The sequence below is a fragment of the Salvelinus fontinalis genome, chromosome 17 (genome assembly GCF_029448725.1).
Source record: "Salvelinus fontinalis isolate EN_2023a chromosome 17, ASM2944872v1, whole genome shotgun sequence".
NCBI classification, from domain to species: Eukaryota; Metazoa; Chordata; class Actinopteri; order Salmoniformes; family Salmonidae; genus Salvelinus; species Salvelinus fontinalis.
In genome coordinates, this window is record NC_074681.1 from 25259163 (window position 1) to 25282417 (window position 23255).

A 23255-nucleotide genomic window follows, 5' to 3' on the forward strand; every position below is an offset into this window, starting at 1 on the left:
GTCCATTTGGAAGACCCATTTTCGACCAAGCTTTAACTTCCTGACTGATGTCTTGAGATGTTGCTTCAATATAGCCACATAATTTCCCCTCGTCATGATACCATCTATGGTGTGAAGTGCACCAGTCCCTCCTGCAGCAAAGCACCCCCACAACATGATGCTGCCACCCCCGTGCTTCATGGTTGGGATGGTGTTCTTCGGCTTGCAAGCATCCCCCTTTTTCCTCCAAACATAACGATGGTCATTATGGCCAAACAGTTCTATTTTTCTTTCATCAGACCAGTGGACATTTCTCCAAAAAGTACGATATTTGTCCCCATGTGCAGTTGCAAACCATAATCTGAATTTTTTATGGCGGTTTTGGAGCAGTGGCTTCTTCCTTGCTGAGCGGCCTTTCAGGTTATGTCGATATAGGACTAATTTTACTGTGGATATACAGTGGGGCAAAAAAGTATTTAGTCAGCCACCAATTGTGCAAGTTCTCCCACTTAAAAAGATGAGAGGCCTGTAATTTTCATCATAGGTACACTTCAACTATGACTGACAAAATGAGAAAGAAAATCCAGAAAATCACATTGTAGGATTTTTTATGAATTTATTTGCAAATTATGGTGGAAAATAAGTATTTGGTCACCTATAAACAAGCAAGATTTCTGTCTCTCACAGACCTGTAACTTCTTCTTTAAGAGGCTCCTCTGTCCTCCACTCGTTACCTGTATTAATGGCACCTGTTTGAACTTGTTATCAGTATAAAAGACACCTGTCCACAACCTCAAACAGTCACACTGTGGTTGAAAGTGGTTGAAAAACGAGTTTTAATGACTCCAACCTAAGTGTATGTAAACTTCCAACTTAAAATGTATATATTGATCATTGCCTTGAGTTTTCATCAAGTAAAACAAATATTTGCAGAGTTATAATGTCTCTTAGAGCACACTGAATTACAAATCACCTCACATGTCCATGCCATGTACAGTAAATCTATCCATCCACAGTAACACACCAGAGCATTGCAGTGCACTGTACAGGATGTAAATATATTCTATGCATGCATATGTCTCAGACCTAATTAAAGTTTGCTGTAGTAAACAAGCTCCCAGCACACAGATTGATTTGACTGCCCGGTTCCTCCTGCAGTACAGTATAACTCATCTGTATGACCATGGACTGTCTCACTGACTTATAACTCCAGCCAGGCTGTTCTGTTCTGCCTCACTGGGATAATAAGCCCCACTCTGAATATGGATGGGAGAGGAGAACTGGGTAAGCGTATGATGCTAACGATTAATTGAGGATAGGTGAGGGCTGGGTTAGTAAATGATGATAACAATTAATTGAGGATGGCCTGCATAGGTATGCTAGATCTAGCTCACTGTTGATGTAATGGGAGCTGTTATAGTAAATGAGACTCTGGGGCTATAGGGAGGGATTCCCTGTGTTTCTGTGTCTATGCAACAGTAGTGTCAGCAGCTAAGTTTTACTGGCAGTGTTCACTGCCTTTAATAGATTTGCTATATGTTGAGATTAAGCGTATTCTACTCCAGTCAACACTGTTATTGGTGTCTTTTATTTAGTACAGTAAAAAAAAAAAAGAAGATTCATGAGCTTGAGGTAAACGTGAACTACTGTCCTGCTGAAGCCCTGCTAAACATCCCTGAACACCTGGAGGTTTCCATTTTAGTTTGCAAAGTCCTTTTACATTTCTTTCAACCATTTCAAAGCTGTAGTTCAGACTGAGGTGGGCAGAACAATCAGTGAACTCCAGACAGATAGGTGACTCACAGTGACTTTGATTGGAGAGCTGTGTGATTGGAGGTTGTATTTGTGTGTCCCGGGTGTCCTAACACCTCAGTTACTCATACATCCCAGAACACTGCTCCCAGGGCCGAGGACACTGTGTGAAAAATAACAAGCTCCAGCTTGGTTCTATAACATTTCCTACAGACTCAAATTAGAACCCAGAACCAAATCAGCTGCTCGGTTGTCACAAGAGACAATCTTAAGACCAAAGGAACAAGCTAAGATACTTACAGTATTTGCCCCCTTTCTAATTTTCTCTTAAGTTATAATATTTTTGACACTGAATGTTAACAGATCATCAGGTAAAGGGAACCTGAGTTTGCAAAGAACCAAAAAAATGATATTATTTTATTAACACAGTTACACAACAACCAATTTCCCTGTGTGAAAAACAAATTGCCCCCTTACACTCAATAACTGGTTGTGCCACCTTTAGCTGCAATGACTGCAAACAAACGCTTGTTGTTGTTGATCCGTCTCTCACATCATCATTGTGGAGTAATGTTGGGCCACTCTTGCATGCAGAACTGCTTTAACTCAGCGACATTTGTGGGTTTTCTAGCATGAACTGCTCATTTCAAATCCTGGCACATCTCAATTCGAATTAAGTCTGGACTTTTACTAGGCCAGGTATTCCCAAACTGGGGTACACGCAATGCCGTTTGGGGTAGGCCAAATAAAAATGAGATTGACATTTAAAAATGTTTGGATTTTTTTTTCTTCACATTGTCAAACAGTCCATATTTTCCAACGGGGCTATACATTTGGGTGAGTTTTTTTCCCTCGCCTGAGTAGCCTCTTTTCACTGCCAAAAATAAAATTAATCCATCTAGTGTTCAACGAAATAACAACACAATGTCAAATACAGGTAGCCTAACCAAATAATGAACATCCAATCTCATTAACCGTTACTCTTTCGCGGGAATTCCACTAACGGTCAGTATGTAGCCAAACGTAGCTGCTGCTCATTCCGTTTGCTCGAAAATGGGAAAATGATTTTAAAAAGTAAGCCCAGCGTCCAAAGAGACACATAACAGCTCTACTGGTGGTACTGCTACTACCAGCAGTACTACACCTGCACCTGTCGACGACAGAAGTTGTTCTGCTTCCACGAGCACATCTAGTGCCAGCATCAGTAATTCTAAATGTGTTGTTAGCGCAGCTATAATGGATACTGAAATTTGTGAATTTGATGCAGTCGAAGAGCTACTGCCTCCTTACCCGGGAAAGTACCGAACAACAGACAGGGACGTTGGACCATCGAAGAGGCGCAAATACGATGAGAACAACATTGATTTGGGGTTCACTTATATTGGTAGTGGTGCTTTTCCTCATCCACAGCGTGTTATATGTGCAAAAGTACGATCTCACAACACGATGATACCTTCACTCTTGTGCAGACATTTAGAAACAAAACATGCCAATTTGAAAAATACGCCAAGGTAGTTTTTGGAGTAAAAATTAAGACGACTTTCGAGTAGTAAGACATGTATAAAAGCAACAGAAACCATTAATAAGAAGGGGCTAGAAGCATCTTAAAGTTGAAGTCGGACGTTTACATACACTGAAGTTGGAGTCATTAAAACTCGTTCTTCAACCACTCCACAAATTTCTTGTTAACAAACTTTAGTTTTGGCAAGTCGGTTAGGACATCTACTTTGTGCATGACACAAGTCATTTTTCCAACAATTTTTTACAGACAGATATTTCACTTATGATTCACTGTATCACAATTCCAGTGGGTCAGAAGTTTACATACACCAAGTTGACTGTGCCTTTAAACAGCTTGGAAAATTCCAGAAAATGATGTCATGGCTTTAGAAGCTTCTGATAGGCTAATTGACATCATTTGGGTCAATTGGAGGTGTACCTTGGGATGTATTTCAAGGCCTACCTTCAAACTCAGTGCCTCTTTGCTTGACATCATGGGAAAATCAAAAGAAAAGACCTCAGAAAAAAAATTGGTTCTGGTTCATCCTTGGGAGCAATTTCCAAACGCCTGAAGGTACCACGTTCATCTGTACAAACAATAGTACGCAAGTATAAACACCATGGGACCACACAGCCGTCATACCGCTCAGGAAGGAGACATGTTCTGTCTCCTAGAGATGAACATACTTTGGTGTAAAAAGTGCAAATCAATCCCAGAAAAACAGCAAAGGATCCTGTGAAGATGCTGAAGGAAACAGGTACAAAATTATCTATTTCCACAGTAAAACGAGTCCTATATCAACTCAACCTGAAAGGCCGCTCAGCAAGGAAGAAGCCACTGCTCCAAAACCGCCATAAAAACCCAGACTACGGTTTGCAACTGCACACAGGGACAAAGGGCGTACTTTTTGGAGAAATGTTCTCTGGTCTGATGAAACAAAAATAGAACTGTTTGGCCATAATGACCATTGTTATGTTTGGAGGAAAAAGGGGGAGGCTTGCAAGCCAAAGAACACCATCCCAACCGTGAAGCACGGGGGTGGCAGCATCATGTTGTTGGGGTGCTTTGCTGCAGGAGGGACTGGTGCACTTCACAACATAGATGGCATCATGAGGTAGGAACATTATCTGGATATATTGAAGCAACATCTCAAGACATCAGTCAGGAAGTTAAAGCTTGGTCGCAAATGGGTCTTCCAAATGGACAATGACCCCAAGCATACTCCCAAAGTTGTGGAAAAATGGCTTAAGGACAACAAAGTCAAGGTATTGGAGTGGCCATCACAAAGCCCTGACCTCAAACCTATAGAACATTTGTGGGAAGAACTGAAAAAGCGTGTGCGAGCAAGGAGGCCCAGAAACCTGACTCAGTTACACCAGCTCTGTCAGGAGGAATGGGCCAAAATTCACCCAATTTATTGTGTTAATCTTGTGGAAAGCTACCCGAAACATTTCACCCAAGTTAAACAATTTAAAGGCAATGCTAAATCACTCTATTATTATTCTGACATTTCACATTCTGAAAATAAAGTGGTGATCATAACTGACCTAAGACAGGGAATATTTACTATGATTAAATGTCAGAAATTGTGAAAAACGGAGTTTAAATGTATTAGGCTAAGGTGTATGTAAACTTCCGACTTCAACTGTAAATGTACAGAAGGATCTGGAATTATTGACACACTTGATAAAGATCAGCAATAATGACTGTATGAAATACATTACATGACCAAAGGTATGTGGAAACCTGCTCGTCGCACACCTCATTCCAAAATCATGGGTATTAATATGGAGTTGGTCTCTCCTTTGCTGCTATAACAGCCTACAGTCTTCTGGGAATGCATTCCACTAGATGCTGGAACATTGCTGCGGGGACTTGCTTCCATTCAGTCTCAAGAGCATTAGTGAGGTGGGGCACTGATGTTGGGCGATTAGGCCTGGCTCGCAGTCGGCGTTCCAATTCATCCCAAAGGTGTTCGATGGGATTGATGTCAGGGCTCTGTGCAGGCCAGTCAAGTTCTTCCACACCGATCTCGATAAACCATTTCTGTATGGACCTCGCTTTGGCCACGGGGGCATTGTCATGCTGAAACAGGAAGGGGCCTTCCCCAAACTGTTGCCACAAAGTTGGAAGCACGGAATAGTCTACAATATCGTTGTATGCTGTAGCGTTAAGACTTTCCTTCACTAGAACTAAGGGGCCTAGCCTGAACCATGAAAAACAAAAAATAATGGTCTGTGTGGCCAGACCATTATTCCTCCTCTACCAAACTTTAGTTGGCACTATGAATTTGGGCAGGTAGCAATCTCCCGGCATCCGCCAAACCCAGATTCATCCATCGGACTGCCAGATAGTGAAGCGTGATTCATCACTACAGAAAACGCGTTTCCACTGCTCGGTAGTTAGTGTTGCAACCGAGGACAGAAGGTTTTTACTCACTACGTGCTTCAGCGGTCCCATTCTGTGAGCTTGTGTGGCCTACCACTTCACGGCTAAGCCGGTGTTGCTCCTAGACGTTTCCACTTCACAATAACAGCACGTACAGTTGACCGGTGCAGCTCTACCAGGGCAGAAATTTGACAAACTGACTTGTTGGAAAGATGGCATCCTAAGAAGATGCCACCTTAGAAGTTACTGCGCTCTTCACTAAGGCCATTCTACTGCAATATTTGCCTATGGAGATTGCACTGCAGTGTGCTCGACTTCATACACCTGTCAGCAACGGGTGAGGCTGAAATAGCCAAATCCACTCATTTGAATGCTTGTCCACATACTTTTGTATATACAATGTAAATAATTCAAATACTGGGCAATATTTTACGCAATTTTCTGGGGAGAAAATTATATTATTTTATACTAATACAATTGCTCAGAGAAAGAGATTTTGATCAACAAGGAACATTTTTCTCAAAAGAGTAGGGGTGAAAATCATTGACACCCCTAACGATTCTTATAAATGAAATAGTCAAAAGCGTAGTATTTGGTCCCATATTCCTGGAACCCAATGATTACATCAAGCTTGTGACTCTACAAACTTGTTGGATGCATTTGCAGTTTGTTTTGGTTGTGTTTTCAGATTATTTTGTGCCCAATAGAAATTAATGGTAAATAATATATTGTGTAATTTTGGAGACACTTCTATTGTAAATAATAATAGAATATGTTTCTATGCACTTCTACATTAATGTCGATGCTACCACGATTATGGATAATCCTGAATTAATCGTGAATAATGATGAAAGTTAGAGGGTCATAATGGTGAGAGGTGAGCGTGACTTGAATTAATATCCATGGGGCAACCATTGTAACACTCTGATGTATTAAGCGATACACACAGGGCCTATTCTCAATTAGATTTGCTCAACTCCTCTATCCTCTCTCCTCCGTCCTCTCTCGCATCCTTTTGAAAACGGTCAAGGGTAATCAGCGGCGAGGAGAGGGAACATGGATGAAAATGAGCTTGTATGAAATGAGATTCTGCTTCTCCACTCGCACGTCATCAGGCAAATGCCGTTTATAGGTGTGGATCCCAAAATAAATGTGTAAAGTGCTTAAAACAAATTAAGTTAGTTGTGCACAACACTTTATAGATAAAAACAATATGCTACTTATCGTTTTAAACGTGTGCATGCTTTCTCCTCCGACAAAACAAAAGCTGAATCAAAGGGGGTGTGGCAGATTTCAAAACACTTCCGAAGGACTCAGGTAGGGTATACATGACCGTCCTTGATGAAAAGTGGCTTTCGAGGAGCAGAGGGCCTTTTCTCATTTGGACAAGTCTTTCTCCTCTGTGACCAGGAAAACCATAAGTGGTCAAGTGGTCGAGGATAGTGTTAATTCGTTAGTAGGCAAACGGTTGACGGTCCTCCCCTCATCGGTAGCCTCCTTTTGGCGAGGAAGTACAATTGTACAGTGGTGGAAAATATACTCAACTGTCATACTTGAGTAAAAGTAAAGATACCTTAATAGAAAATGACTCAAGTAAAAGTAAAAGTCAACCCAGTAAAATTCTACTTGAGTAAAAGTCAAAAATTATTTGGTTTAAAATATACTTAAGTATCAAAAGTAAAAGTATAAATAATTTCAAATTCCTTATATTAAGCAAACCAGATTGCACCATTTTCTTGTTTTTTAATTTACGGAAAGCCAGGTGCACACTCCAAAACTCAGACATCATTTACAAACAAAGCATTTGTGTTTAGTGAGTCCGCCAGATCAGAGGCAATAGGGATGACCAGTTCGGTTGATCAGTGAGTGAATTTGACTATTTTCCTGTCCTGCCAAGCATTCAAAAAGTACTTTTGGGTGTCCGAGAAAAATGTATGGAGTAAAAAGCACAATATTTTCTTAAGGAATGTAGTGAAGTAAAAGTAAAAGTAGTCAAAGATATAAATAGTAAAGTACAGATACCCCAAAAAATGACATAAGTAGTACTTTAACTTCTTACGGCTGAAATCCCGTTAACGGGATACACTTGACAACAGCCAGTGAAAGTGCAGGGCGCCAAATTCAAACAGAAATCTCATAATTAAAATTCCCTCAAACATACAAGTATTTTACACCATTTTAAAGATAAACTTGTTGTTAATCCCACCACAGTGTCTCATTTCAAAAAGGCTTTACGACGAAAGCACACCATCTGATTATGTTAGGTCAGTACCTAGTCACAGAAAAACACAGCCATTTTTTCCAGCCAAAGAGAGGAGTCACAAAAAGCAAAAATATAGATAAAATGAATCAATAACCTTTGATGATCTTCATCAGATGACACTCATAGGACTTCATGTTACACAATACATGTATGTTTTGTTCGATAAAGTTCATATTTATATCCCAAAATCTTAGTTTACATTGGCGCGTTATGTTCAGTAATGTTTTGCCTCCAAAACATCCAGTGATTTTGCAGAGAGCCACATCAATTTACAGAAATACTCATAATAAACATTGATAAAAGATACAAGTATTATACATGGAACTTTAGATAAACTTCTCATTAATGCAACCGCTGTGTCAGATTTAAAAAAAACTTTACGGAAAAAGCACACCATGCAATAATCTGAGTACGGCGCTCAGACACAAAAACAAGCCATACAGGTACCCGCCATGTTGTGGAGTCAACAGAAGTCAGAAATAGCATTATAAATATGCACTTACCTTTGATGATCTTCATCAGAATGTACTCCCAGGAATCCCAGTTCCACAATAAATGTTTGTTTTGTTCGATAAAGTCCATAATTTATGTCCAAATACCTCCTTTTTGTTCGTAAGTTTAGTTCAAAAATCCAAATTCATGATGCGCAGGCCAGACGAAAAGTAAAAAAATTCCATTACAGTTCGTAGAAACATGTCAAACGATGTATAGAATCAATCTTTAGGATGTTTTAACATAAATCTTCAATAATGTTTAAACCGGAGAATTCCTTTGTCTTTAGAAACGAAAAGGAACGCAGCTACCTCTCACAGGGGCGCGCCTGAGTGAGCTCATGGCACTCTGCCAGACCCCTGACTCAAACAGCTCTCATTCCCCCCTCCTTCACAGTAGAAGCCTGAAACAAGGTTCTAAAGACTGTTGACATCTAGTGGAAGCCCTAGGAAGTGCAATATGACACTGTATATTGGATAGGCAAACCTACAAACCTCAGATTTCCCACTTCCGGGTTGGATTTTTTCTCTGGTTTTTGCCTGCCATATGAGTTCTGTTATATTCACAGACATCATTCAAACAGTTTTAGAAATTTCTGAGTGTTTTCTATCCAAATCTACTAATACTATGCACATCTTAGCTTCTGGGCCTGAGTAGCAGGCAGTTTACTCTGGGCACCTTCTTCATCCAAGCTATTCAATACTGCCCCCAGCCATAAGAAGTTCAAGTATTTTTACTTAAGTACTTTATGTAACGGATGTGAAATAGCTAGCTAGTTAGCGGTGGTCCGCGCTAATAGCTTTTCAATCGGTTACGTCACTCGCTGTGAGACCCTTAAGTAGTGGTTCCCCTTGCTTTGTGGAGCATTGGGTAACTTTGTGGAACCAATACTTTGTGGAGCGATGGGTAACGACGCTTCGTGGGTGACTGTTGTTGATGTGTACAGAGGGTCCCTGGTTCGCGCGAGGGGACGGTCTAAAGTTATACAGTTACATTTACACCACTGCTAGTGTATGCTACCTGAGTCCTTCGCGGAAAAGTTTGGAAATCTGCCACACTCTCTTTGAATCAAATACTGTTTTCTCAAAGGAGAAAAGCATGTAAACATAAAAAAACAAAATTCTACTTACCCTTTTATTTATAAAATGTCTTGCACAACTAGCTAAGTAATGTTTTTATCACTTTAGACATTTCTTTTAGGATTCCACCCTGTAAACATCAATAAGAGTCTCATTTCATAAAAGTGCATTTTTGAGCACTTTCCCTCTCCTCGCCACCTCTCCTCGATTACCTTTGACCTTTTCCAAAAGGAGGCCAGAGAACGGAAGAGAGAGGACGCAAGTGTTAAGCAAACTAATTGAGAAAAGGTCATGGACACTCTTCAGTTTGCCTACTAACGAATTGACATCTCCTCAACCACTCAACCACTTATTGGTTTCCGGGTCACATTGGAGAGAGAACGGTGGAGACTTTAGCCCAAATGAGAAAAGGCCCCATGACTAGTGAACCTCATCATATCTCCCTCTTCACAGCTGTCCACTCCATTAGGCAGGATTAATCAAACTCCTCCCAGGTAGCGTGGTGGGCTGCAAGCCTGCTACAGTGTGTTACTGGGCTGCTACACTGTGTTTAATATCGCTTCAGCTCTGTCCAACCGCCTGAAGTGTTTGAACAAGAAACATTAGTGTTGAAAGAAACGGAAATGCTTACATTTCAAATTGAAGATGCTCTGAGCTGCATCTTCACTCCTAGTCCTAGAGTGATGCTGGTGTATAGTGTCTATGAGAGTTTTCAGGCCTTTTGATTTAGGCCTGAGCACTTTGTGAGGTGACTTTGTTCAACAAAATCACTTAAATTAGTTGATGAGCTGATTGAGGCACAATACAAAAGCAACTGACTCAATGTTTTGCAATATAACCATGCAGTCATTTCCGTCAACCTCTGTACTCTACAGTGAGTGACAAGTTCACCAGCAGCGACTGAATTTAGAGCAAAACTATCTGGATAGTGCTGCCACCCTCAGGACAGATACTGCAATGGCAGACTACATAAGGAGCAAGGTGTCTGTGAAAGCCTATCGATACTGCAGTTTGTCATGAAATAGTGTCATCCCATCCATACACATCCACTGGTAAGAGAAGAGCAGTGACTAACCTGAGTGACTTTCTCAGTGACCCCGTGTGTGCGGTCCATTAGTTTACAGGGGGCGATGATGTCAATCTCCGCAGACGGGAGGGCCACCAGGGGGTCTGGCCTGTTGTCCAGTGGGTTGAGCTGGGTCACGTGACTTAAGGTCCGGAAGCGGGTGAGGTTGGGGTCAGACGTGGAGTCAGATGTAACATTACGCAGACTGGACTTCATTCCGCCTGAGAAGGAATAAATATAGATGGATATTTCATTGCCTGTGAGTTGAATGTGCTGAGTGCAAGATACAGTATAAGGAGATATTGAACAGATGGAACATAAATGTAAGACAAGCATTAATCAATTACATGTTCTTTGATCCTCAAATTTCGTTATGCCACCCGCGCCCTAAACCTCCTTCGTGTGTCCAATACATGTCCTCTACCTGCCCCTGTCCCTGTCCTTGCCACCATCCACATCCGTATCTCTGTCTCCTGCCCATGACCCCTATCCCCTGTCCCCATCTTGCCCTCTACCTGTGCTGCTGGGCCGCGTCTGGAGCTTCCCGTGCCAGCTGGACTGTCCCCTGCGAGTCTTGATGCTGTCCACAGATGAGGCGTGCAGTGGGCTGCAGAGACTCTCATAGGAGCGGCTGGGCATCACGCTGCAGTTGGAGCCACACTCCTCGTCCACCCAGAGGCAGTGCAGCCTGGGGGAAGACTGGGAGAAGCCCATGGCCAGGGACAGGGCTTGAGGGGCATCCGAGGGGTCCCCAGTGGGAGAAACTGGGTCACCTATAAACATGCCATTTAGCAGACACTTTTATCCAAAGCAAATTACAATGAGTGCATATATTTTGTATGTGACCGCAGTGAGAATCAAGCCCACAAGCATGTTGTTGCTAGCATGATGCTTTTACCAAATGAGCCACACAGGACTACTCACCTCCCAGCAAGGCCCGCTGGTCCTCGTCCCAGAGTAGTACCCCGGTGCCCCCCAGCCGCCGGCGCTCTGGCAGGGACAGCAGCTTGTCCAGGGCTACAGACTCATGCCCCAGGGCAGAGAGGTCCCGCTGGTGGCCCAGCTCGGTGTCATCCTCCAGGGAATGTTTACTGCTGCTGAGGGAGCGAAGCAGGGCGGAGGGCAGGCGGAACCTATGCCGACGTGCTGCAGGTCAGAGGGGAAAGGTCAGAGGGAAAAGGAGATAGGTTTCTGACATTACACACCGCACCAACATCATTAGTAAAACAATGACTTAATTACTACACTCTTAGAAAAAAAGGTACTGAATTGTACTTAAAGGGGTACAAACGCATGTGACTGTAGTGGTACCCTGTGTCCATTGTGCCATTAGTTATAGGTACATAATTGTACCCAGTTTGAGGTTAAAAGTTTGTTCCTTTATTTTAAAAAAAAATAAGAACTAAATATATATTTTTTGTGGATTTCTCTTTCCTCTATGGGATCGGTGTCCCCCCCCCCATGGGACGGTTGAGCTAACGTAGGCTAATGTGATTAGCATGAGGTTGTAAGTAACAAAATAATTCCCAGGACATAGACATATCTGAAACAGGCAGAAAGCTTAAATTCATGTTAATCTAACTACACTGTCCAATTTACAGGAGCTATTACAGTGAAATAATACCGTGCTATTGTTTGAGGAGAGTGCACAATTATGAACTTGAAATTGTATTAATAAACCAAATACATTTGGGCAGTCGTGTACAACATTTTGAACAGATATACAATGGTTCATTGGATCAGTCAAAAACATACACTGCTGCCATCTAGTGGCCAAAATATAAATTGTCCTTGGGCTGGAATAATACATTATGGCCTTTCTCTTGCATTTCAAATAATAATAAACGCATGCTTTTTTCTTTATATTATCTTTTACCAGATATAATGTGTTATATTCTCCTACATTAATTTCACATCTCCACAAACGTCAAAGTGTTTCCTTTCAAAAGGTATCAAGAATATGCATATCCTTGCTTCAGGTCCTGAGCTACAGACAGTTAGATTTGGGTATGTCATTTTAGGTGAAAATCGGGGAAAAAAGGGGTCAGATCTTTGAGGAGGTTTTAAGGTTACTACAATATTAATTAGAGCTCTTTGTTGTCTCTTATGTAAGCCTTTATAAAGACTTCAGAACTGAATGCCAAAAAGCTCAACTTTTAAATAACATAAACAGAGACCACTTAAACACTTCCACTCACAGGTGGCCAAAAAGAACAAACTGAAACTAAGCCAAACTAAGCCACGCCTCCAACAAAATAAGCCACGCCTCCAATGATTGTACAAAAATATACCATTCTAATACAGTACATTATCCACACATACCGGAAATAGTACCGAACAGTACCATGTGAGATCATATGTGTACCTCTGAAGGTGCATGATATGTATTTCTATCTTCTTGTACCCAAGAGAAAAATACTGTACCCTAAAAACTCTGGACCCCACTCATTACCTCAATCTCTTCCTGAATTATTAGAACTAGATTTTTTAAGGTTTTACACATAGAGGATCTTCTTTGTTTACCTAGGGGAAGCCAGGGGATAGGCAGCTTGTTGAGGTCTCTGGTCGGGGAGCTGGGAATAGGTGGATCAGTGGGCAGCTCAAAGTTGAGGATGAACATGATCACCAAGCCATCCTCATTCTTCACTGGCACCACATCAATTTTACAGGAGAAACACATACCTGAACACAGAGACACACACATCACCACCAAAGTAAGAAAACACCTGTATTTTAAAGCACATGAATGCATACCAAAGTTCTCCTCTAGAGAGAGACACACAACAGCAGATGAAAGCTGCAGAGATCAGCCAGGGAGTGGCCAACTGGGCAAAAACTGGTTGAATCAATGTTGTTTCCACGTCATAAAAAAAACGATCAAAGTGATGGCGTTGAATCAACTTGGGAAACTGATTGGATTTGCAAAAAGTCGTCAACTTAAGGGCATTTCTTATTTTTGTCCTACAATTTTTAACCTAAATTCAATGAGATGATTATATATTTTGTTGATTTCACATTGAATTCAACAAAAATGAATGATCTGCTGTTATCATTCAATATTTAGGATAGTATTGTAATAGGCTCCATAATAACGTAAACAATGTCTTTTGATGTAATTTTCTGAGAGAGAGGCACTGACTCCTCCACATCGTCCACCTGGCAGAGAGCTACAGCTATGCCAGGAGCCAAAACAATCTGGCTTCCCCTGGCAGAATGGGAGAGAGAGAGAGAAAGAGAGGTCACTGACTGACTGTGGAGGGATGGAGAGGAGGTAGTCAGATAACGGGTTAGCAGGAAGGACACATAGGACAGGCCTGACAGGGACAGTAGGAATATACTGTATCATCATCCCCTCCCGGATTAGAGCTCTAACATGGCCCCTTATTCTGCCTAATTCATCTCATTGAAATCACACAGTCATCTACTGTACTGCAAAACCATCTGCTACTGAACACTTTGTTCCGGGACGCACCACATCCTAAATCTATACAGATTTATATGCACATTGGTTTAGTCACCTTTTACATGTGGAGCACACCTGAGAACACTTCGATTGCTAGATATAATAACAATGGTGGCCCTATCCATAACGGAGTGAAGGACTTTACTGAAATCATTGGTTGGAATTATAAGTGTCCAAATGGAAAAAATGACCTAAATACATTTTTAAGACTACTGGTAAAACATTTTTAAATAAACATTAGCATAATGTATATCATATTTTCTGCACCTGCAGGGAATCAGTAGACTGTATTACAAAGAGCCAAGGACAATTATCAGGGGCAATATGGAAACTGGATCATACTTCTCATGAAGACCACAAGCACCATATAAACCAAAATAAATTATATGATTATATCCCCCCTCCCCATCTCTCTTTTTCTCTCTCCATCTCAGTTTTTTTTCTCCCTGTCAGTCTCCCCCTTATCTTTCTTCTTTCCACCCTACCTCTCCCTCATCATCAGAAACTCTGAATTACTCATTGGAGATTTCTCTCTCTTTCTCTTCATGAAATATTTACATATTAGCCTGAGGAGAGAGCTGAACTATTGATCTGTCTGTTCCTCCACTATTTCATCTCTGTCTGCAATAACACAGGCAGGCAGGGGACAGCAGAGTTGTTCAAACCGTTTAAAACTTTGCCAAGACCAGAGATGAGAGATGCCTGACACAAATTATGGATATACATGTTAGACTCAGCCAATAATACTGCTCATCTAGCCTGCATGAATGCATATCATTAAGTGATGGAGGAACAATGACAAATCAATGACAGACAGCTCTTGCATTCCAGCAGTGCCCAACTCAGATAAGCAGCTGAGAATGAGTCCGTCTGATATACACTACCGTTCAAAAGTTTGTGGTCACTTAGAAATTCCCTTGTTTTTTAAAGAAAAGCACATTTTTGGTCCATTAAAATAACAGTAAATTGATCAGAAATAGTGTAGACATTGTTAATGTTGTAAGTGACTATTGTAGCTGGAAACAGCAGATTTTTAATGGAATATCTACATAGGCAAACAGAGGCCCACTATCAGCAACCATCACTCCTGTGTTCCAATGGCACGTTGTGTTAGCTAATCCAAGTTTATAATTTTAAAAGGCTAATTGATCATTAGAAAACCCTTTTGCAATTATGTTTGCACAGCTGAAAACTGTTGTTCTGATTAAAGAAGCAATAAAACTGGCCTTCTTTAGACTAGTTGAGTATCTGGAGCATCAGCATTTGTGGGTTCGATTACAGGCTCAAAATGGCCAGAAACAAATACTTTCTACTGAAACTCGTCAGTCTTTTCTTGTTCTGAGAAATGAAGGTTATTCTAATGTGAGAAACTACCAAGAAACTGAAGATCTCGTACAACGTTGTGTATCTTCACAGAACAGCGCAAACTGGCTCTAACCAGAACAGAAAGAGGAGTGGAAGGCCTCGGTGCATTACTGAGCAAGTGGACAAGTACATTAGAGTGTCTAGTTTGGAAACAGACGCCTCACAGGTCCTCAACTGGCAGCTTCATTAAATGGTACCCGCAAAACACCAGTCTCAACGTCAGCAGTGAAGAGGCGACTCCGGGATGCTAGCCTTCTAGCCAGAGTTGCAAAGAAAAATAATATATTAAATATTCACAAAACCAAATTCATCATAAATGTGGACACTGGATTGGATCATTGACTGGGTACTAATGATTGATACTAGGTATGGATACTGTTCATGAAGATGACACTTAAAGACCCCCAGTGATATTTGAACTTTTCATGTTGAAAAGCGATAAACCAAGTATAAATACAGTAAAGCACACACACACTAAAGGGTATCAAAAATTTGTTTTGAGAAAAATAATGTTTTTTAGACAACTGCAAACTTCAAGGAGTAGAGCATTCAAGGAGGTGGGCTGTTGGTGCCCGCTGATGTCATCGGCCTCCGGCCTTGCTTGAGGAACACTAGAGGAACAATAGAGAGCAAAAGAGGAACCCCCCACATGTCATGAGCCATCTGGACCACCTATTGAAATGCCACTTGTGCCTTTTGTTAAGTACACAAGTGTTAAATGAGGTGAAAATGAGAGTAGGACTTTAAGGATTTGCCAGAATAGAGCTGGCTGTGGTCCTGGTCAAAAGTAATGCACTATCTTGGGAATAGGGTGCCATTTGGGATGTAGGCTATCTACTAGAGTTAATGAGCCTTGGGGATAATTGGACAATTAATGCTAATAAAACACTGATTCTGCTCTCAGGGGAGAATCACCTTATTATCTGTGGAAGGAAGTCATCATTGTTCTAACTGAGGAGAATTAGAGATAGAGACTAGGACCTGGGCCCTATTGGAAATAAGAAGTCCTCATCAACGTGAAGCCCCTAAAACAACAACTACTTTGTGTGAGGTTCTGTATTGAATACCTAAGAAAAGGAAAACAAGAATTCCTCTAAAACAGATTTTAAGACAGATGCACCTTTGGCCCATCCACAAAATCCCACTGAAACACTGTTTCACTTCAACAATAGTCAAACAGTTTGATTTAGTTTGGATTCCGAGGATACATTTGACCTGCTAAAAATAAAGCACCAATGACCACTGAGCCAATCCTTCATTCAGAAATATACAGTTATTTTAGAGCCAAAACAATAATCCCACCATCTAAATGTGGCTTTACTTGTGAACACACATCTATGAAAAGTTTGACATGACTAATGTACACTCATAATACCCATTCACAACGCCCTGTAAGTCATCATCACTCTACCTAATAATAACCTTAGGAGTCAGCCAATAATAGATCAGTGAGATTTACACTGTGTGGGGTCATTCCTCACCCATAGAATATTAATCTGGTTGGTGTGAGTGTCTTACATTTAGCCTTCCACAGTATCTTTCTAACATCACACTTTCCACATCTCTGATGTTATTGATCTGCATTATATTTTACTACACACAACATCAATTCAGGGCTGGGGATGGTAGAATTACCGGATAACCATGTAACCAACGGTTATGGATGAAGACCGTCATAAAAATAAAATAACTGTCATAACCGTTTAAATCAGTGGAGGCTCCTCAGAGGAGGGAGGGGAGAACCATCCTACTCAGTGAATTTCAGAAAAATAAAAATTGTAAAACATAAAAAAAGTGATCCTTTTTAGATAAAACTATACCAAATATATTCACGTCACCAAATATTTATTAAATATTAAAACACACTGTTTTGCAATTAAGGTCTACAGTAGCCTCAGAATCACTCTGTAAGGTAGCACCATAGTGTAACCGGAGGACAGCTAGCTTCTGTCCTCCTCTGGGCACATTGACTTCAATACAAAACCTAGGAGGCTCATGGTTGTCACCCCCTTTCCATAGACTTACACAGTAATTATGACAACTTCCGTAGGATGTCCTCCAACCTATCAGAGCTCTTGCAGCATCAATTGACATGTTGTCCACCTAATCAAACGATCAGAGAATGAATCTAGTCATGAAAGCATAAACTACAGCTAGCTAACACTGCAGTGTATAAAATGTGGTGAGTAGTTGACTCAAAGAGAGCGAAAGACAATAGTTTTGAACTAATTTATTTATTTCAAAATGAAAGAGAAGCAAGAGAGATTTAATAGTATATATTTTTTTACTTTCACTTACTTGGCTAGCGTCGAATGCAGCTAGCTAGTTTAGCCTATTCAAACACCTGGCTCAAACATAGAATCATTCTATGTTAGCTAGCTGGCGATGGCTATCCAACACTCTTCCAAGTCAAAATTATTAATTTATTGCCACCGGGGCCCGCTGGTGTAACTGCCAAATTGCTTGCTGCTGACTGTACACCGTACTGCATGACTGTAGCGATTTACTAACGCGTTAGTTCTAGTAGCTATAGTGCATTCGGAAAGTATTCAGACCCCTTGACTTTTTACATTTTTTTTTTTTACTTTACAGCCACCAAGACTCTTCTTAGGGCCAAACTGCGCAATCGAGTGAGAAGGGCCTTGGTCAGGGAGGTGACCAAGAACTCGATGGTCACTCTGACAGAGCTCCAGAGTTCCACTGTGGAGATGGGAGAACCTTCCAGAAGGACAACCATCTCTGCTGCACTCCACCAATCAGGCCTTTACGGTGGGAAGCCAGTCCTCAATAAAAGGCACATGACAGCCCGCTTGGAGTTTGCCAAAAGGCACCTAAAGGACTCTCAGACCATGAAAACAAGATTCTCTAATGAAACCAAGATTGAACTCTTTGGCCTGAATGCCAAGCGTCACATCTGGAGGAAACCAGGCACCGTTCATCACCTGGCCAATACCATCCCTACGGTGAAGCACGGTGGTGGCAGCATCATGCTGTGGGAATTTTTTTCAGCGGCAGGGACTGGGAGACTAGATGGGATCAAGGGAAAGATGAACGGATAAAAGTACAGAGATCCTTGATCCCTGCTCCAGAGCGGTTAGGACCTCCGACTGGAGCGAAGGTTCACCTTTCAACGGGACAGAGACTCTAAGCACACAGCCAAGACAACGCAGGAGCGGCTTTGGGACAAGTCTCTGAATGTCCTTGAGTGGCCCAGCCAGAGCCCGGACTTGAACCCGATTGAACATCTCTAGAGAGACCTGAGAATAGCTGTGCAGCGACGCTCTCCCTACAACCTGACAGAGCTTGAGAGGATCTGCAGAGAAGAATGGGAGAAACTCCCCAAATACAGGTGTGCCAAGCTTGTAGCGTTATACCCAAGAAGACTCACGGCTGTAATCGCTGCCAAAGGTGCTTCAACAAAGTACTGAGTAAAGGGTCTGAAAACTTATGTAAATATAATGTTTCAGTTTTAGTTTTCTTTTGCAAAAAATTCAAAAAAACTGTTTTTGCTTTGCCATTATGGGGTATTGTGTGAAGATTGATGAGGGGAAAAAACTATTTAATACATTTTAGAATAAGGCAGTAACATAACAAAATGTGGAAAAGGTGAATTCTTTCCTAATGTATAAAATTGAGCGCCAAGCGATGCAATCTCCATACACAAACATTGTCCATAGAATGGCATTACTGAAGATCTCAGTGATTTTCAACGTGGCACCGTCATAGGATGCCACTTTCCTTCAAATGTCGTCCCTGCTAGAACTGCCCCAGTCACCTGTAAGTGTTGTTATTGTGAAGGGGAAATGTCTAGGAGCAACAACTGCTCAGCCGCGAGGATGTAGGCAACACAAGCTCACAGTACAGGACAGCCGAGTGGTCCTTCCACATATTTTCCCCAATTTCGCACTATTGCAATTCCACAAAACATACAACATGCATAGCAGCAGATTAGCAAAAAATGTAATAGCACATTATCCAAACAGGTTGTCACATAGAAGCTTTAGCCTAGTATTTACTTCACACAAAGTCACAATAACTTCAGAGCATGTGCATAATTGACACTGCCGGACTGCACACACAATCCGAATGCAGTTAATAAACTCCACAGGAAACCTCTACAGCACAGGTGTCAAACTCATTCCATGGAGGGCCGAGTGTCTGCGGGTTTTCGCTCCACCCTTGTACTTGATTGATGAATTAACATCACTAATTAGTTAGGAACTCCCCACACCTGGTTGTCTAGGGCTTTATTGAAAGGAAAGACCAAAAACCTGCAGACACAAGGCCCTCCGTGGAATGAGTTTGACACCCCTGCTCTACAGTATAGCCTATAAAATAACATGTACCTCTTTGAGCTGTTATTGTGACTCTTCAGACAGTCACACATTTTATAAGACACTGCACAATTCACTTCATAGGCATCAAACAGTTTGAGAGTAGATATGGATATGTTTAAAACAGAGTTGGTCCTCGTTAAGAATAAGATACCTTCCCACTGGGCACAGACGTCAGTTCAACGTTTATTCCACATCGGTTCAATGTAATTTCATTGGAATGCCGTGTAAACATCGTTGTTTACACCAGTGTGTGCCCAGTGGGTTGATATTTAAACTATTTCCACTCTTCATCTTCATCTACAGTATCTGTATAATCATCAGCTAGATTTTGCCAAATATAGGAGATATTCTGTCTTGGGGTGCGCTTTGTGCGTCCTGATCATGCTCTGTGTCGAGATAACCTACTGCTGGAATGCGCTGAATTAATAGAGGAATATGATACCGCTCTGAATTTATGAACGGCCTGTCTCGCAATTCACAACAATGTCATTGGTGAGAAAAGATATTTACTCTATCATTACTAAATATCAGTTGAATTTGCTCTGAAATCCTTACATAGTGGCGCGGCCAAGCCGACAAGATGGCACAGCACCCATCTCGGTAGAGAGCCGACACTTAAACGACTAGTAAAAACCTAAAACGGACCCTTACCTTAACCAAACCCTCAACCCTGACCCTAATTTTTATAAATTCTGAAATTAAATATAGATTTGGGCGTGTGTCTTTATAGCCATCGAGAATTGAACCTCTGCATTTTTTGAGCTTCGACGCTGCCATTGGACATGACTCAACACAACCGCAACACGGGTGGTATTGCAGCTTTCACTGATTTAAAAGGAAGCATTCCCTCCCTGTCTGATGGCAATGCCGGACGTCCCCCTGGCTGTAGTGTAGCAGAGCCGTGATTTGGGGAGAACCCTGGCATAGTGACCATATTGGTTTTAAATGGGCACTTCCGTTTTTTGCTGTCTTTCCTGGGACTATCGAGATAAATATGAATTATTTTCGGTATTGAAACTTGGTGGATTTTCAGGAAAATATTCATCCCTATATGTCTGTGCAACTTTATTTTGTTTTACACAAAATGCTCTCAAAAGTTTAAAAACACCCTCAACGTGTTTATTATGAAGCTGAATGTCAAAACGGTCAAGTGAACCAAAGAGAGTAATTAAGGGGAGAGACTGGGGAGCTCAGCGCATCATCAGACCTAAATCTAAAAAGGTCTCCCAGGCATCTCTCTCTCTCTCCCTCCCTCCCGCAGGTCTTGGAATGGGAGTGAGGTTCTAGAATCAAGTTTGGGACAGGATGAGACAAAATCGACAGTCCACAGGAATGGGCAGCATAGGAATAGTTATAAACTGGGGGAGGGGTTAGAAGGAAAAAAAAATGTGTGTAGGCCTAATATAGTTTACTTCATAAAATTTCTGCATATTGCACCTTTAATAAAACACCATTTCCACCACGCTAGAGTGGCTAATGCTACTTGAGCCAATCAGTTTGCAGCAGTCTTTTTACTGCAGTTTTTACCAGACGATTTCCATATGTAACAGTATAGCTTCAGTCCCTCTCCTCGCCCCTACCTGGGCTCAAACCAGGGACCCTCTGCACACATCGACAACAGCCACCCTTGAAAGATCGATACCCATCGCGACACAAAAGCCGTGGCCCTTGAAGAACAAGGGGAAGAATTACTTCAAGGTCTCAGAGCGAGTGACGTTACCAATTGAAACGCTATTAGCGCGCACCCCGCTAACTAGCTAGCCATTTCACATCGGTTACACTCATCCCCCTTTTGACCTCCTCCTTTTCTGCAGCAACCAGTGATTTTATTTATTTTTAATCCCAGCCCCTGTCCCTGCAGGTCTTTTGGTATGCCGCCATTGTAAATAAGAATTTGTTCTTAACTGACTTGCCTAGTTAAATAAAGGTTAAATAAAACATTTCAAAATACAGTCCAGTTGGACACAGATGACATAATAGGAATAATAGTGCCACCTGCCAGCCGGTTGGGCTAGTGGAAACCCCCAGAGCAGGGTGTAGCTCCCTCCAGTAACCACGAGCACAACCGTTCCTTGATTTTAACTGGCGGCTTTATTCTGTAAATTTAGTCAGAATTCTCACCTTCCGTGAGAACTATAAAGTAAATGAAAATACAGTTAAGCACACTCTTACAAACTCCTTATCTTACGAGTGACTTATTAGCTTGGTATAACTCTGAAGCGCTTACATACATAAACAGTTTTGCCGGCGCTATAACAGTATCAGATTAAACACATGAATAAAGGACAAATACCTCATTGGCTGCTTATTACAGAAGGGAGGAAATCAAACTTCACACTTATTATTCCTGGCATGAATTCACACTTCATTCTTAATTATTATAACTTTACCATCCTAACATACATGCTTCAACCTTTACGAACTACACCCGATGACATGAAAATTTAGTTAACATAGCGCGGGATTGCCTTCCCTCCAAAAGTGTGTTGCTACAATAAGGATCCCCGTTACAACAGTTATTAGCTACGTAGTTCCGCTTGTCTTATCATTTCCCCCACACAGCGAACACGTAAACAATTCAAACAAAAAACAACGACATAACCTGCAAGTCTAACTGTCAGTTACACAGGGGACAAACAGACGAGCAGTTAACAGAGGAAATGATTTCAGATTACTACAAGTACACATGGGCATGGGACAGGACTGATTTTAATCAGGCCGGGACAGGAAAGTTCTGGGGTTATAGAACTGTTGCAGGATCAAGACAGCACGGGAAAATTTTGACAGGACAAGACAGGAATGAAATTTCACTCCTGTGTCAACTCGGTATCCCAGTCACCGGTATTCAACCATAGTAAGAGCCCCTCTGATCGTTACAAAATAATGGGCTTTCTAATAGCTAACCTTAGAGTTAAGAAGAGACAGTCATTCAAACTACACTCTTTTCAAGAAGAAAATAACTGTACACTTAACACTACAAGTAGTTTTGGTATTACAGTACGTTGAACTGTGACATTAGCCATAGTACTAAAAAACAGTCGTTTCCCAAATCGGACTTCCGAGATAGTTTTTTTCAGTGACAAGCCAGTATAATAGAACCCCAGTTTAGAGCAGATACTGTTCTACCCATTACAGCGGGACAATTTCATTACCCCATGCCCAGACGTAGTAATAAATGACTTAAACTGCGGCCTGTGGCAGAAATTGCACTGCAGATTTATAATATATCCTGTTCTGCTCCTACTGTATGCATCTGTCAACGTATGAGAGAAATATCCCTGAATCGTGACTTGTTTTGAAGGAGAACTGCAGGAAGGCTGTAGGCTACAGTATGTCTGGAAACTTAAAAATATTTTAAACTGATAAAATGAATAGTGGCATACACCAATTCACAGGATAGCGTGTTTAGACCCGAAACAGGATCTCATTAAGTTCTGTTCAGTTGTGGTCATAAGTCTATATGACACACGTTATTATCCTCATGGGGGCTTACATCTCATACAGTACCTAAAGAAATGGTAAGTAAGTAGCCTTATCTTGTGCGAGCCAGAACGGCCAATAGGGCAGGAG

At 41.5% G+C, this 23255-nt stretch overlaps 1 protein-coding gene across 1 annotated transcript in view; it reads right to left on the bottom strand.

Moving 5' to 3' along the window:
- LOC129814033 (potassium voltage-gated channel subfamily H member 6-like) overlaps positions 1 to 23255 on the bottom strand; it is a 69509-nt gene that overhangs the window by 32996 nt on the left and 13258 nt on the right. Inside the window, exons 3-6 of the mRNA XM_055866781.1 lie at positions 13044 to 13202; positions 11445 to 11666; positions 11036 to 11293; positions 10530 to 10741 (exon numbers count right to left, since the gene is read on the bottom strand). Of these exons, the coding sequence (XP_055722756.1) occupies positions 10530 to 10741; positions 11036 to 11293; positions 11445 to 11666; positions 13044 to 13202 (851 nt within the window). The remainder of the gene's footprint in view (positions 1 to 10529; positions 10742 to 11035; positions 11294 to 11444; positions 11667 to 13043; positions 13203 to 23255) is intronic.